Here is a 16,040-nt window from a genome sequence, read left to right as displayed (position 1 = left end):
TGATATCATGATCCAAAGGTCTGAATGCAATATCTAAAAGGATCTCGTAGGAAAAATCCCAATGGTTGAAATATTGAGCCTTCCCACAAGTGATTGAACCGACATTAGTGTGTTGGTAGGTTCTCCTTTTTGTCACGGTTCCCCCCTCGAAGTTAATCTTTGACATTTACTATAATAATTTACACGAACATGTCATTGTAGAAAGTAGACGGATAGACAATATAATATTTAGTAACGACGTTCCGAAAGTTGGTATATCCCTAATGCATGACTATGGGCACTAGTCCCCACATACTAAATCGACATAATACAGATTGACAACAATACTGTTGAGGCCATCAGATGCATCTCGACCACCACACGCCACAGCTGGCCTGATCACCCATGCTACCAGTGGGTGTGCATGGTGGAGCAATGTAAAGAAGAGTACGTGAGAATGCACAATGTAGCATGGTGATGCTATGGGTGAAGGGTTAGCACGTGGGGCTATGTATGGAAAACTGATAATATGATGTTTTAGATCTCATTTGGTTCCCATGAGTTTGAAAGTCAGAGGGATATAAAAGGCAAATGATTGTAGTGCGCGCCTTGCGCACTCCAATCCATATGGATTTTGCTTGGCCCACCTAATGTTAAGAATCTCAAGGAATCAAGTTAATGCAGATAAAATTCCTAAGTTCTTTTTTGTTTGAGGAATTGGCAGTTGACCGCCCAAATATTAAGAGGAATAGAATGTTGATACAACTTGCATGACGCCGATGGCCAAGACGTGATCAGCCCCAGGCAGAAATGCAAGTTAAAAGAAAAGAAAAAAAATATGAAAATTAATCTGGCTCCGGTGGTGGGTCATTCTCGCAGTCTGATAGCCAGTTGTTGTGGGTAGCCGAAGATTCTGTCTGATAAGATGAAGAACGCCGTCTGCTGTAAGGGAAACATGCTCAAAGACCCGCCTGTTCCGCTCCTTCCAAATCTGCCAGCAAGTGTAAATTGTCGTGACCATGTCTTTCCCAGCCAAAGAACAAGTTAGATCATTCCACCATTAAGAGATGGAAGCTGCGCTCTGGGCATTTGACGCAAGTTCCATAGTCTCACACAAATAGGCCACCTAATGCTAGACATCCCTAGAAAAAGGGGACTTCAGAATTAGATGGAAGGGTGTCTCCTCCTTCTGATCGCACAGAGGGCAACAGTCGGCATGAGGGATCCCTCTGGTTTGGAGATTATCATTGGTTAGGACACGACCTCGCAACCACAACCACATGAAGAAGCGGCATTTTCCCTCCACCTTGGTCTTCCAAAGCTTCTCAAAATTGATACTGGAGTATGAGCCCATGAACTGGTATTGATAAGCTGATCGTGCAGAGTAAACACCACCCGTAGTGCCCTTCCAAGAGACTGAATCTACTTCAGAGTTAAGTTGAACCTGTTGTAGTCTAAGCCAAAGGTGTGTGTACTGACAAAGCTGCGAGGTCTGAGTGATGCGCCGCAATCCTGCCATCCAGGCTTGGCCATTGATTGCCTCAGAAACGCTAATCTTCTTCTTGGTACGTAGTACAAACAGATCAGGGGCCATGAATTTGGGAGCTTGGCCGTCAAGCCACCTGTCATGCCAGAAGGAGGTGTCCCTGCCATTCCCAAGATTAAGCGTGGAGGATGCTCTGAAAAGTGCCTGGTCGACCTCATCACAAGGAATAACGGAGCCAGTCCAAGGCCTGATCTCCCTTTGCTTATCTAACCACATCCAGCGAAGCCGAAAAGTACGCCCAAACTTCTTGATATCCATCACACCGAGACCTCCAAGCCTCTTTGGGCGACAGACAGTGGCCCAATTCACAAGTGCTATTCCTCCAGTGGCCTCCGGTTTGGATCTCCATAGGAAGTTCCTTCAGAGTTTGTCAATTTGTTTGATGGCCCATATGTCCAACTTGAACACCGAGATGAGGTATGTGGGGATGGCACAGAGGACCGAGTTAAACCCTCGCATCGCTTGAGAGCAGTTTGCCACGCCATCTTTGCAGTTTTGAGGCCATCTTGTCCAGGGTTGGTTGCACATCGTTCCTCGAGATCTTCCTGTAGTGTAATGTTAGGCCGAGGTATTTGAATGGGAATTGCATCACCGCGATTGGGAAGGCTTGCAACAAAGCTTGAAGGTCAAGCTCTTCACAACAAACAGGGTAGACACCACTCTTGGTAAGGTTAGGACATAGTCCAGAGGCGCTGCCAAAAGCACAAAGAATTCCTTTGCAGACCTCAATGTCCCTAGAAGTCGGAGATAAAAATAGGGCAACATCATCTGCATATAGACTCACCCGCAGCTGAGAAGGCAGCAGATGGAGTGGAGTCAGAGCACCAACAACAGTAGCCTTTAGAAACAGCCAGCGCAACGACGCGATCGCAATCGTGAAAAGCATAGGTGACAGAGGGCCACCCTGCCTCAGACCTTGACGATGATAAAAACGATATCCAAGTTCGCCGTTTGCCATAACTCTCGATGAAGCAGAACCCCAGATCAGGCTGATCATGTCACACCACTTGCTGCCAAAGCCTAGCCGCTGCATCAGTTCCAACAAATAACCCCAAGAGACCGAGTCAAAAGCACCAGCAATATCAAGCTTCAGGAAGAGGCTAGGCTCCTTATTTTTGTACAACATACGAATTGCATTCTTCACATAGAGAAAATTGTCCTGTATGCATCTAGTCTGGATGAAAGCACTTTGAGAGTATGGCACCAAAGTGGAGAGGAAGGGTGCAAGCCTGAGAGAGAGTGTTTTACACAGAATCTTAGCCACTGAATGCATCAAACTTATGGGGCGGAAGTCCTTAACACGGACAACATCATCTGACTTGGGGATTAAGGTTATGTGTGCAAAGTTGAGGAGATTCCATCTCTTACCCCTAAGATTAAATAACTGATTCAGTGCGGCCGTGACATCTGGACCAATCAGATCCCAACAACTCTTGAAAAAACTAGTCGTAAATCCGTCCGGACCCGGAGCCTTGCCAGAAGGTAGTGACATGACCGCGACACGAACCTCGTTTGCAGAGAATGGAGCTTCCAGAGAGGTCAGATCATGGGTAGGCAGCCCCAAATAGTCCCAGTTCAGAGTTTTCTCTCTCACCCGCGAAGTGCCTATAGATGCAGAGAAGTGGTTCAAAAGCTCTTGTTGCTTGTCAACTTGCAGGGTTAATTGGCCATGATCAGTTTCCAGCAACGGAATGAAATTTCTGCGCCTTCGGCCATTGGCCTTAATGAAGAAAAGCTTTGAGTGAGCATCACCTGCGCGGAGCCAAAACAACCTGGAGCATTGTCTGGTGCGGATACGCTGGACTGCAGCCAAACCCAGAAACTTAAGCTTCAGGAACACCCGCAGTGCGATCTCCGCAATGGTCAAATCCCTACTATCTTGAGCCTGGTCCAAACCCATGATGATCTGATCCGCAATGCATTTCAAGAGGTTGATGTTACCCACACGAGAGTGGCTCCAAATGCGAAGCGCGTGAGCCATCCTCGAAAGCTTGTGGTGAAGGGTCCACATTGCATCGCCATGGTAGACTGCAGCAGCCCATGACTCGCTGACTATATCCTTGAATCCCCTAAGCTTAATCCAGTAATCCTCAAAACGAAACCCCCAGTACTGACGCTGACAGACCTGCCCAGTCAGCATCATAGCACAATGATCAGAGATGGAGGAAGACACCGCACACAAGTGGCACCGAGGAAACAACAAACTCCAATCTGTCGTGCAGAACACATGATCATTTTTTGTCCTGGTTTGTGCTATGCAGCTGCTGACCCAGGTGAAACGCCGTCCATGGAGACGAAGCTTCGAAACCTCCAGTGTGTTCAGAGCCGACTTGAAGGCATTCATAAGTCTCCTATTAATGGAGTCGTTGCTCTTATCTTTGGCCTTGCAAATCAGGTTGAAGTCCCCTAGCAGCATCCAAGATGGGAGCATTGCAGATTTAATCCCCTTAATTTCCTCAATAAAAGCGGCTTTGTCACTGTCAGACTGAGGTCCGTAAACAGCAGTGATGCTCCAGGAAGCGGCAGACTCGCGCATAGACACGGATGCCGAGATTGTGTTGGTGGAGACCGATGTGTTTAGAATGTCAAACAGATGGGAGGAGAACCCCAATAGAATTCCTAAGTTCTTGATTAGCATCAGCCTGATTCCTTCATTCCTATGGCACGATTCCTAAACATAGGGGGGAATCTCATGGGTGAAGATCATGTGGGAGTCCTAACAAAATTCCAAACCGAATGAGCTCTAAGTTCTTGATTAGCATTAGCTTTAGCATCACTCGGTGGTTTCTAGTCATAAGTCAATGGCTAATATTGATTGTAAACCACAACAGTTAACCATAAGCCCGTATTTTTGTATGATCACAACTCCAAAAACAGGTCCACGTAAAATAACCAAGAATATTTCAGATATTTCACCGTACAAAAATGATTTCAGATAGTAATTAATTCAGAGACCAATCTGTAGACAGGAGAAACCGACGTTGACAAGAGACTTCTATTCCGCTTTATTGACCTTATCATTTAACATTTTAACATGTTACTATAGTGTTGTTTATTCTTCCCTGCGCAACATCAGAACCAGACAGGTTCCTTACTGTGCTTACACATATTTCGCCTTCAGACGTTCTGAATCACTCTGTTGCGTGGCTAATTCTTAATCTACTAGTAGTAGCTTTATACTCCCTTCGTTTCAAAATAACTGATTTAACTTTGTATAAAGTTGAGTCACTTACTTTGAGACGGAGGGAGTAGTATATATATATATCTGTAAAGAAAATAAGTGGATGATGAACGCGTGGAGTGCACGAGTAGCATGCGCGTGTGGAGTGCATGCCGACCTAGGTAGCTAAATCTTGCGGGCCAGCTGATCGAAGCTGATGGGCGCGGTGAACCCGGCCGCTCCGTCCAAGTATGCGGCGGCGCTGAGCTCTCCGGCGCGCTGCGAGGGATGCCCCCGGTCCCAGAAGACGAAGCGGTCGTGGTCGGCGCACGTCGTGGAGTTAGGCAGGCAGTCGCTCTCCGCTCCCATCCTCCCGCTCCCACAGCACGCGCTGTCTATGTTCACGTACCCTGCACAATCAAATCAAATCACGTGGATTAGTACAAGTGCTTGCTGCTAATGCTCATCATTAAGAGTTTAACTTCCTTCCAGAAGTTAGGTATTTGCAAATCAAGTACTCATCCGTATCCATGGAAAAGAAGTAAGGTACGGAGTACGTACCGGATGCCGCTGGGTTGGCGAAGGTGACTTGCGAGAGGTTGTAGTTGTCGGCGAGGGAGTAGTCGAGGCCCGGCAGCCGGGCGGCGAGGCCGGCCATGAGGGACCTGAGCTTGTCGTTGAAGCCGGCTGACAACTGGTTGAGCCCGTCGTTGCACGCGCCAGTCGCGCTGAGAGCCCGCGCCGCCGGCACGCAGCCCAGCAGCCCCACGTTGATGATCCCGAACTTCCTCGCGCCCAAGCCGTACAGGTCCGTGATGGCGGCGGAGTAGCCGGAGATGAGGCTGGCGTAGAGCGCGGCGACGTCGCCCGTTGGCTGCGCGGCCGCGAACACGGAGATGTCGTTGCTGCCGACGCTGAAGTGGAAGAAGGACCTCGAGAGCAGGACGCGCGCCGCGGCTTTCCCCACCCTGGCCTCCATGGCGGCCTTGGTTGACTCCATGTACCGCACCTGCTTCGACAGTGGGATGTTGTTCCCCGCGTTCTACATGCATGCATGCACGCAATGCATTAGCTTTACTCACTTGTCTCCACCATGCGTGCTTGTGGAACTCGTGATGGATGGTAGGTAGCATGCACGTGCAAAAGATGGGCCAAAATGAACTTACGGTGGAGTCCAGGATGCCGGCTCCGGCAGAAGCATAGCTCACACCTGTGGCGAGAGCGCTGAGGAGCAGGGCGGTGGGGCGTGGCGCGAGCGACAGATACGCCGGCGGGCTCTCCTTCAGCCCCAGCTTCATTGCTGCGGACATACGTATGCATTCAAACGATCAATCAATCATGCTTATATATAATGAACTGATACAGTATTAGTCTAGCAAGGTACGCACCGATGAAGTCGGCGACGTGGTAGCCGTTGCTGAACCGCCCCGTCGCCCGGGCGCCGCCGGGGAAGTCGACGCCGTTGAGGGGCGTGTTGGCCCTGGGCACGTTCGGCCCCGGCAGGTAGTTGTTGTTGCCCACGTCCAGCGTCGAGTCCCCGAACACGTACATCGCCGGCACCAGCCTCACCATCTTGCTCGGGGCAGCGGCGGCGGCACAGATGATCAAGCACACCTGGAGGATGGAGAACGTAGCAACAAGTCCCTTGATGGACGGACTAATATGGCACCCCATGACTATCACGACGGTCTCTGAGCTAACTGGAGTGTATATAACTTGCTTCAGGCTGCACTCTCGATTGGTTTCTCGATCTCTTGGTGTGTGTGTGTGTGTGTGTGTTGGTTGCGACTGGGCAGGAGGACTACTTATAGGCGCAGGCGCATGCGCGTTTTCAACTCTCTACCAGGTCCCGGTCTCATTGCACCATATGCTTCACAATCCCTTCATTTTTTTCACTCCGGACTTTGGCCATGTAATATGTGGATGTGATGTCCCCGGCGAGGAAGAAGGTTCGGCTCTGAAGGGATCAGAATCCAAAGCCCATGCGTTAGTGATGCAACACGCCCATTAGCCATGTGCGCACGCGTGCTTGTGGCCGGAGAATATGCCTGCCTACGCTGATTTTGATGTATAGTACGTAACACTGCTGATAGCTAGTCCGCAATTTGTTCCCTTCTCTGACATTTAGTCCACAGTTTGTTAGTAGGTCTGCATCGATCGGAATAGTACCCTTAGCGTGTCTGCTGTCCCATCTGTTCAGCAATAGTAGCTCATCGTTTTGCTTACATTGGTCGTGTGGATGTGCCCAGAGATGACATCTCCTTACCAAGTAAGACCTCATAACCATGTATATCCAACACCGCAAGGCTTATCACCCGTCTCTTGAGTCTCATTCTAAGATCCCGCTCTTCCGTCGACAGCGGACGGAGATCCATAGCCATGTCCAACCTAAGGATAACCTCCGAGGCCATGGCGAGTTGCAGCTTCGCGTGTGAGAAGAACCCATTACTCCATCGCCTCAGCGCCATCCCAGTGCGCCGCAACTTCTCGGCCAAATTTCGACAGAGCTAGGAAGCAGCAGGCCTCTCGGGTTGCCAATCTTAAGGATGGGGACGCGAACACCAGGTTTTTTCACCTCAAGGTTAACGCGAGAAGAAGAAAAAATTTCATCCGCCGCCTACGGAATGGAGCTGGTTGGGCTACGTCCCAGGAGGACAAGGAGAGGGTGGCCCAAGAACACTTCTCGACCATGCTTCACAAGGACGTACGTCCGTCGAAGGATTTCAACTGGGACAATTTTGCGTTCAGTCAGTGTGATTTGGCTTCCCTTGCTGAGCCTTTTGAGGAGAAAGAGGTGCTGGATGCCATTGGGGAGATGCCGAAGGACAAGGCTTCGGGTCCGGACGGGTTTACTGGAGCCTTTTTTAAGGCCTGCTGGGAGGTTATCAAGGAAGACATGATGGCCGTTGTTAACGGCTTCTCCAACCTTCGCGGAGATCATTTCCAATGGGTCAACACGGCTAATATAGTGCTTATACCCAAGAAAGATGGCGTGGAGTACATCTCGGATTTCAGGCCCATTAGCCTCATCCACGCAGTGGCTAAGATTGTCGCGAAGATGATGGCTTCACGCCTTGCTCCTTTCATGCATGTGCTAATTTCCCGCTCCCAGAGTGCCTTCATAAAGACTAGAAGCATTAATGATAAATTCATGCATGTATGTGCGCAACATGGCTAGGCGAATGCACCAGTTGAGGAAGCCTACTCTCTTGTTTAAGCTGGACATCAAAAAGGCTTTTGACTCCGTGCGGTGGGACTATCTGTTGGAGCTTCTCCGTCGCCGAGGTTTCCCAACCAGATTCATAGATATGGTTGCTGTCCTTTTGCGCTCCTCATCCTCCAGAGTTCAAATCAACGGTGTTCCAGGTGGGCCTATTTGGCACGGCAAGGGCCTTCGATAGGGAGACCCATTCTCACCTCTCCTGTTTGTCCTAGCAATTGACCCCATCCAGAGCATCCTTGACACTGCCACTCGCAAGGGCAAGCTTCACCAGATAGGTGGGAGGAGCACCCGCATGCGCACCTCCTTGTACGCAGACGACGTTGCAATCTTTGTGGCTCCCTTCAAGGAGGATGTTCAACAGTTTACCTCCCTGCTGGAGGGCTTTGGTGAGGTCACCGGCCTTGTGACAAATTTGGAGAAAAGCTTGGTGGCCCCTATTCGCTGTGATGGCCTCAATCTTGACGACATCCTTGAGTGTTTCCCGGCTACTCGCGCTGCCTTCCCACTGAGATACCTTGGGCTGCCTCTTTCGGTCCATCGTTTGCGGAAGGTCGATCTTCAACACCTCGTGGACAAGGCTGCTAGGAAGCTAGTGTCTTGGCAGGGACGGCTCATCACGACTCTGGGAATGGCTGAGCTTGTCAAGTCCGTGCTTTCCTCCCTAGCCACCTTCCATGCCACAACGCTCAAACTTCCGGAGGGTACTATCTCCGACTCTGTGGGCATTGAGAGAGCTTTCGTCTGGTCTGGTTCGGATAAGGTCTCCGGCGGCCAGTGCAAAGTTAGCTGGAAACTCGTGTGTAGACCAAAGAGGCTTGGTGGACTGGGTATCCTTGATATTCGTATGTATGCCCGGGCTCTAAGGCTGCGATGGCTCTGGTATGAGTGGAAGGAGCCGCACAGGGCATGGGTGGGCATCGGAAACCCATGTGACACCACCGACAGAGATCTATGCTACCTCTTGAGCACTGCGTTGATTTTCCCTTGAAGAGGAAAGGGTGATGCAGCAAAGTAGCGTAAGTATTTCCCTCAGTTTTTGAGAACCAAGGTATCAATCCAATAGTAGGCTACGCGCGAGTCCCTAGCACCTACACAAAACAAATAAATCCTTGCTACCAACGCGATAAAGGGTTGTCAATCCCTACACGGTCACTTACGAGAGTGAGATCTGATAGATATGATAAGATAATATTTTTGGTATTTTTATGATAAAGATGCAAAGTAAAATAAAAGGCAACGAAAATAACTAAGTGTTGGAAGATTTATGATGGAAGATAGACTCGAGGGCCATAGGTTTCACTAGTGGCTTCTCTCGATAGCATAAGTATTCATGGTGGGTAGACAAATTACTGTTGAGCAATTGACAGAATTGAGCATAGTTATGAGAATATCCAGGTATGATCATATATATAGGCATCACGTCCAAGACAAGTAGACCGACTCCTGCCTGCATCTACTACTATTACTCCACACATCGACCGCTATCCAGTATGCATCTAGAGTATTAAGTTCATAAGAACAGAGTAACGCTTTAAGCATGATGACATGATGTAGAGGGATAAATTCATGCAATGTGATAAAAAAAACCATCTTGTTATCCTTGATGGCAACAATACAATACGTGCCTTGCTGCCCCTACTGTCACTGGGAAAGGACACCGCAAGATTGAACCCAAAGCTAAGCACTTCTTCCATTGCGAGAAAGATCAATCTAGTAGGCGAAACCAAACTGATAATTCGAAGAGACTTGCAAAGATAAGCAATCATACATAAAAGAATTCAGAGAAGATTCAAATATTGTTCATAGATAAACTTGATCACCCACAATTCATCAGTGTCAACAAACACACCGTAAAAGAAGATTACATCGAATAGATCTCCACAAGAGAGGGGGAGAACTTTGTATTGAGATCCAAAAAGAGAGAAGAAGCCATCTAGCTAATAACTATGGACCCGAATGTCTGAGGTAAACTACTCACACATCATCGGAGAGGCTACGGTGTTGATGTAGAAGCCCTCCGTGATCGATGCCTCCTCCGGCGGAGCTCCGAAACAGGCCCCAAGATGGGATCTCGTGGATACAGAAAGTTACGACGGTGGAATTAGGGTTTTGGCTCCGTCTCTGGTCGTTTGGGGGTACGTAGGTATATATAGGAGGAAGGAGTACGTCGGTGGAGCAACAGGGGCCCCACGAGGGTGGATGGCATGCCTGGGGGGGGGGGGGGGTAGGCGCGCCCCGCTACCTCATGGCTTCCCTGTTGGTTGCTTGACGTAGGGTCCAAGTGTAACGCCCTCGATGCGGCTATATCTCCCACGTGTCAAAGCACGACTTAGAGGCATAACCGCATTGAAAGCAATGTCGCAAGTGAGGTAATCTTCACACAACCCATGTAATACATAAGGGAAAGAGATACATAGTTGGCTTACAATCGCCACTTCACACAATACATGAATAAAGCATTACATCAACAGTTACAATCAAGGTCTGACTATGGAACTAAAATAAGAAAGACTACCCCAAATGCTACACAGATCCCCGATCGTCCCAACTGGGCTCCACTACTGATCAACTAGAAACGAAACAACATAGCGAACACGATCTTCAGCGAGCTCCTCCTTGAGCTCGGTTGCGTCACCTGCACGGTTCAACGGCACCTGCAAGCTAGTTTTGGAAGTATCTGTGAGTCACGGGGACTCAGCAATCTCACACCCTCGCGATCAAGACTATTTAATCTTATAGGAAAGGTAAAAGGTATGATGTGGAGCTACAGCAAGCGACTAGCATATATGGTGGCTAACATACGCAAATGAGAGTGAGAAGAGAAGGCAAAGGCACGGTCGAGAAACTAAGACCAAGAAGTGATCCTATAACAACCTACGTCAAGCATTACTCCAACACCGTGTTCACTTCCCGGACTCCGCCGATAAGAGACCATCACGGTTACACACGCGGTTGGTGCATTTTAATTAAGTTAAGTTTCAGGTTTTCTACAACCGGACATTAACAAATTCCCATCTGCCCATAACCGCGTGCACGGCTTTCGAAAGTTCAAATCCCTGCAGGGGTGTCCCAACTTAGCCCATCACAAGCTCTCACGGTCAACAAAGGATATTCCTTCTCCCAGGAAGACCCGATCAGGCTCGGAATCCCGGTTACAAGACATCCTCGACAATGGTAAAACAAGTCCAGCAACACCGCCCGAATGTGCCGACAAATCCCGATAGGAACTGCACATATCTCGTTCTTAGGGCACACTCAGATGAGCGCTCCATACAACTAAAACCAAACCTCGAGTTTCCCCGAGGGGGCGCTGCACAGGGCTCTAGTTTGGACCAACGCTCAGAGGAGCACTGCCGGGGGGGGGGGGGGTTTAAATAAAGATGACCCTTGGGCAGGCCTACCCAAGGGAAAGAAAAGGCTAGGTGGCAAATGGTAAAACCAATGTTGGGCATTGCTGGAGGAGTTTTATTCAAAGCGAACTGTCAAGGGGTTCCCATTATGACCCAACCGCGTAAGGAACGCAAAATCCGGGAACATAACACCGATATGACGGAAACTAGGGCGGCAAGAGTGGAACAAAACACCAGGCATAAGGCCGAGCCTTCCACCCTTTACCAAGTATATAGATGCATTAATTAAATAAGAGATATTGTGATATCCCAACAAAATAACCATGTTCCAAACATGGAACAAGCTCCAATCTTCACCTGCAACTAACAACGCTATAAGAGGGGCTGAGCAAAGCGGTAACATAGCCAAACAACGGTTTGCTAGGACAAGGTGGGTTAGAGGCTTGGCTTAACAATATGGGAGGCATGATAAAGCATGTGGTAGGTATCACAACATAGGCATAGCAAAAGAGCGAGCAACTAGCAAGCAAAGATAGAAGTGATTTCGAGGGTATGGTCATCTTGCCTGAAATCCCGCAAGGAAGAATAACGAGTCCATGAAGAAGACAAACGGACGTAGCCAACGTATCCTCACAAACGCAATGTTACCGGATTACCGAGAAGAAGTACACCGGAAAGAAAGCAAACAACATAGTGAACAAACATCACATAAGCATGGCACGATGCGCAAACAAGTATGATGCATGTCCGGTTTAATGAGGCATGTCATGGCAAAGTGCACAAGCAATCCTACAAATTAAGTGGAGCTCAATATGCAACTCCGTTGCATATTGACGGAACACCACATCAATTATTTAGTTCACTCTCGGTTAGGTACTCAACAATATTAAATGTTGGTTAACATGGCAAGAGGTGAAGCATAACAAAACTATACCATTTAAACAATTTAAATGGGGCCGGATATAACAAACAACAAATCCGGTAAATCCCCATATGTCTTAGTAATTTAATGCAACAACAATTTAAACATTTTAATTGTTGTTATCATGATGCGGATGACATGAACAAGATGCAACACGCAAGCAAATGACATGGCAACGACGGCGAATAACTGGAAGACACCTGGCGCATCGGTCTCGGGGCGTCACAACACTCCACCACTACGAGAGGATCTCGTCCCGAGATCTAGGACGACACCGGAGGAAAACGGAAGAGGAATAGAAGAGGTAAAACTAAGTTGCTTCTTTGACAAACGAGTGAAACCAAAGAGCCTTGAGAGGTTGAACAACTTGAAAGAAAGAATACAACGGAGATGAACGAAGTTGAAAGCACTCCGTTAGGAAAAGAGGAACAAGGAACATTACGAGAACCTTGTAGGTTGAAAGACAACAGAAAAGGATTGCAATGGACAACAAGTACATGCAAACACTCTGGTAGAACGAGATGCACAAGGAACGATAAGGATCAATTACGACAACACTCCGGTAAAACAAGATAGAGAAGGAATAAGAATGATGTAATTTGGACATCACTCCGACTGAAAAGAAAAGGAATTGAATAAGAACTTGACAAGATGAGAGTATGCTTGATGAAATCAACAACACACTATCTTTGGAACTATTGAAAGAATGGTACAAGGGGTAAGAAAGATTTCAGACAGCACTCCGGTTGAGAAGGGAGTCAAAATTTGATAAGATGAGAGAGCTCGAAAGAAAACACGACACTCCGGTTGGATGGATAAGCAAAAGAAAGAACATGAACTTCACAATACGAGATGATGAGTGAAGAGAGCAACATCACAATGCCTCCGGAAGAAATACAAGAATGGAATTAAAGGAACGGAGAAGAAAACAACATCTTCTACCTCAAATGAGCTTGAAAGCATCTTTAGGAGAAGGGTCGAACGTAGTTGTTGGAAAACTAACAATGAAAAGAGTAAGCTTGTAGTGGGCTTATGGAGAACATCTCAAAACTATGAGGTTAAATTCTGCCACTAACGGAAAAACAATAGATTAGACTGATATGAACAAGGAAATGAGAAGCTTATTTCACCGGAAGGATAAATGAAGAACTTGGGTCATATATAAGCACCATAAAAGTAACAATCCTTAAGGAAAGCTTCAGGTGAAATATAACCCAAGATAACTCCAACGAAGAGGTTGATGGATTTAAAAATATCTCATTCTTGACAACATGTGAATCGTGAAACATGAACTCAAATTATCAAGAATGACATAATACCACCTCCAATGGTACGGTAGAAAGAATTGCACTCCGGATTTCAAAATGAAGAATGATTGAGCTCCTCTGAAGAGAATCTTGATGAACACTTCGAGAAGGAATTAAATCCTTTATGAACCAACATGTAGAACCTCCATGAAGAACTCCGGCAACAGAAGAATGATCACACGGAAAGAAGGATGAAAAGAATAAGGTTGAAGCCTTGCAATGATTAGATGAAGCTTTGTGACGAGATAAAGTGGAGACTTGGAACTCCAGAAAAGAAAAGATAAAGCATCTCAAACTGAGAATGTGATATGATGAACCACTCCGGAAAAAGAAATTGAATAAACTCGATGAAACAAGAATAAGAATTACATTATGCTTATCCTTCACCAATTCAAATTGATGACAAGCAATGGAATTGGCATACTACTTATTCTCGTAGAAAGGGTTTAAGATAGATATAGCGCAAACTTGAGAAGGTCTTCAACGAACCACTGGTAGAATTTGGAAAACACGAATGCATTGATATGATAAATGAAGGAAGAAAAACCTTGGAAGAACCACCATAAGAATTGAAAATGAAAATAGCAAAAGCACAATACACCGGGAAGAATTTGAAAAAGAATGAAGATACCTGAAGGAATTTCAATCATGAGAACGAATAGATCACGAGCTGATTAGAGGATATTTGAGCGATGCACCGGTAAGATTTAGAGAAGGAGAGCTGAAAGCTGAGAATGAATACTTCTGAGGTGATGGGCTTCAGATGATCAAACTGAAAAGACTCCTGAATAGCTCCGGATGGGAGAAAAGAATTCTCATAATCAAAGCAATTATGAGAGGATGGCAACAAGCTAGAATCACTAATCTTTGAGAGAACGGATAAGATTTAGAGTAAAACTCTTCTTCAGTCTTCAAATGTTGAGAACGACGGCGAGAAACACCAGCATGAATTGTTGAGGCACTCCGGGATGAAGAATAGAAAGGTTGAACCAACGATGAAAAGAATTTGAAAGATCTTGGAGAAGACATTTGACTGATGATAACTCATTCTTACGTCAAACTTCGAAAACAATTTGAGAATAGCTCCGGAAAAATAAGAAGAGTCAGGCAAGATCCTAGAAAAAACCTGTGGGTTAGGGCCCACTCAAAAGATACACCGTTGAAAAGATTACTTGAAAAGAAGATTGCACCGGTTGAACTAAATGGCTTTGAATGAGATAAAAACCTCGAGATATCTTGAACGGATTAGGAATGAAAACGAATCTTTGAGATATCTTTAGCACTCCGGGACAATTGAATAGCGAGAAGTGGATGATTATGAGGTGCACCGGCATGGAAAAAAACATTGAAATGAGGAAAAGATATGATCAACAAAGCTTGACTTGAAACCACCGGAGAAGAAAAAGAATGAAGAATGATGAACTTGAGGCCCCGTTAGAATGACCATGAGAATCACCGGATAAGAACATTGATTGAAAAGAAAGAAGAGACTTCACATGAATAAAATGGATACTTGATTAAGATATATGAGTCTGTGAAGAAAAAGGGTGGGAGGGAGGGAAAAACAAAGGCAACTTGGAGACGGATGAAACAAACACCGTTGAGAAGAACTGATACTTGATCTTACTGATGTTGAAATGATTGGATCCACTTGAAGATAAACACGCCGGTGAAAAGGATTGACATGACAAACTCGATGATCGAGAAGGATTAGTATTCACATAGGAACATGAGAACACCGCTTAGGAAAGGTATGGAATCCACATTTGACTTCGAAGCAACTCGAATACCACATCTCAAAAACAAAACAAAGGAATGGCTTGCAGAATAAGCCGGAACAAACATATGATAGAGATTTCGTCCGAAGTTTTCATGGTGGGGCCTACACAGGCTCGATCGTACAGCACCATCATGTACAAGGAAGTGCACATGACATACGAAGCGTCCCCGAGTCAGCATAGCCAAGGACTCTTTAAGACACAACGAGACCACTGTAAAACCAACTGTGGATAGGCGGACCACTAGACGTCGAATCCCAATTTCATATCATACATCTGTCGGAAAGATATCCTAAGAGCTACTTGAATTCCCACTTATAAACTCCCAAAACTTTCTGGTTATGCAATCATGTGTTGGGGATACAGAGGAAGCATAATATCTCACCCAAAGCTAGCAAATCCTACATCCAGCTGTATCCATCCTTCAACACATAACCAAGAAACCTTCGGAAATCATTTACCTCAACCTTCGAAAAGCATCCGTTATACGAGTTATGGCGATACTCCCGAACTCCCGCCCAGCACTGGGTGGCGTCGAGGTTATCTCACCAACAACTGCATAAAAGAGATTTTCGATGTCGGCGCAACTCAGGTATTCCAGAACTGCAAAGATAAAATTGTGACGACAACACCTCGGAGCTCAACTCCCCGGGACACTGCCACAACCCCTAAATGTCAGGAGGCACCAAGAACAATGTTCTCGTCACAAAACCATCGGAACAATTCCAACATACCCGCGTGACCTAAATTTTTTTAGTGAAATTTGAGAAAAGAA

The 16,040-nt window shown here is 46.6% G+C and overlaps 1 protein-coding gene across 1 annotated transcript; it reads right to left on the bottom strand.

Annotated features, from left to right (window-relative positions):
* Window positions 1–4,506: 4,506 nt before the first annotated feature.
* LOC125507569 (GDSL esterase/lipase At5g55050) lies at window positions 4,507–6,471 on the bottom strand. Its single transcript, XM_048672111.2, has 4 exons — window positions 6,074–6,471; window positions 5,852–5,985; window positions 5,247–5,727; window positions 4,507–5,095 (listed from the first exon to the last, which is right to left on the bottom strand). The coding sequence occupies exons 1-4, from the start codon at window positions 6,357–6,359 to the stop codon at window positions 4,872–4,874; spliced, it is 1,125 nt and encodes a 374-aa protein (XP_048528068.2). The 5' UTR covers window positions 6,360–6,471; the 3' UTR covers window positions 4,507–4,871.
* Between the last annotated feature and the right edge of the window lie 9,569 nt (window positions 6,472–16,040).

This window comes from Triticum urartu, chromosome 5A (assembly GCF_056163025.1).
Source record: "Triticum urartu cultivar PI428250 chromosome 5A, HENAU_Tu73, whole genome shotgun sequence".
Lineage (NCBI taxonomy): Eukaryota > Viridiplantae > Streptophyta > Magnoliopsida > Poales > Poaceae > Triticum > Triticum urartu.
Note: the sequence above shows the minus strand (reverse complement) of the source record. Positions and strands in the feature narration are given on the sequence as shown.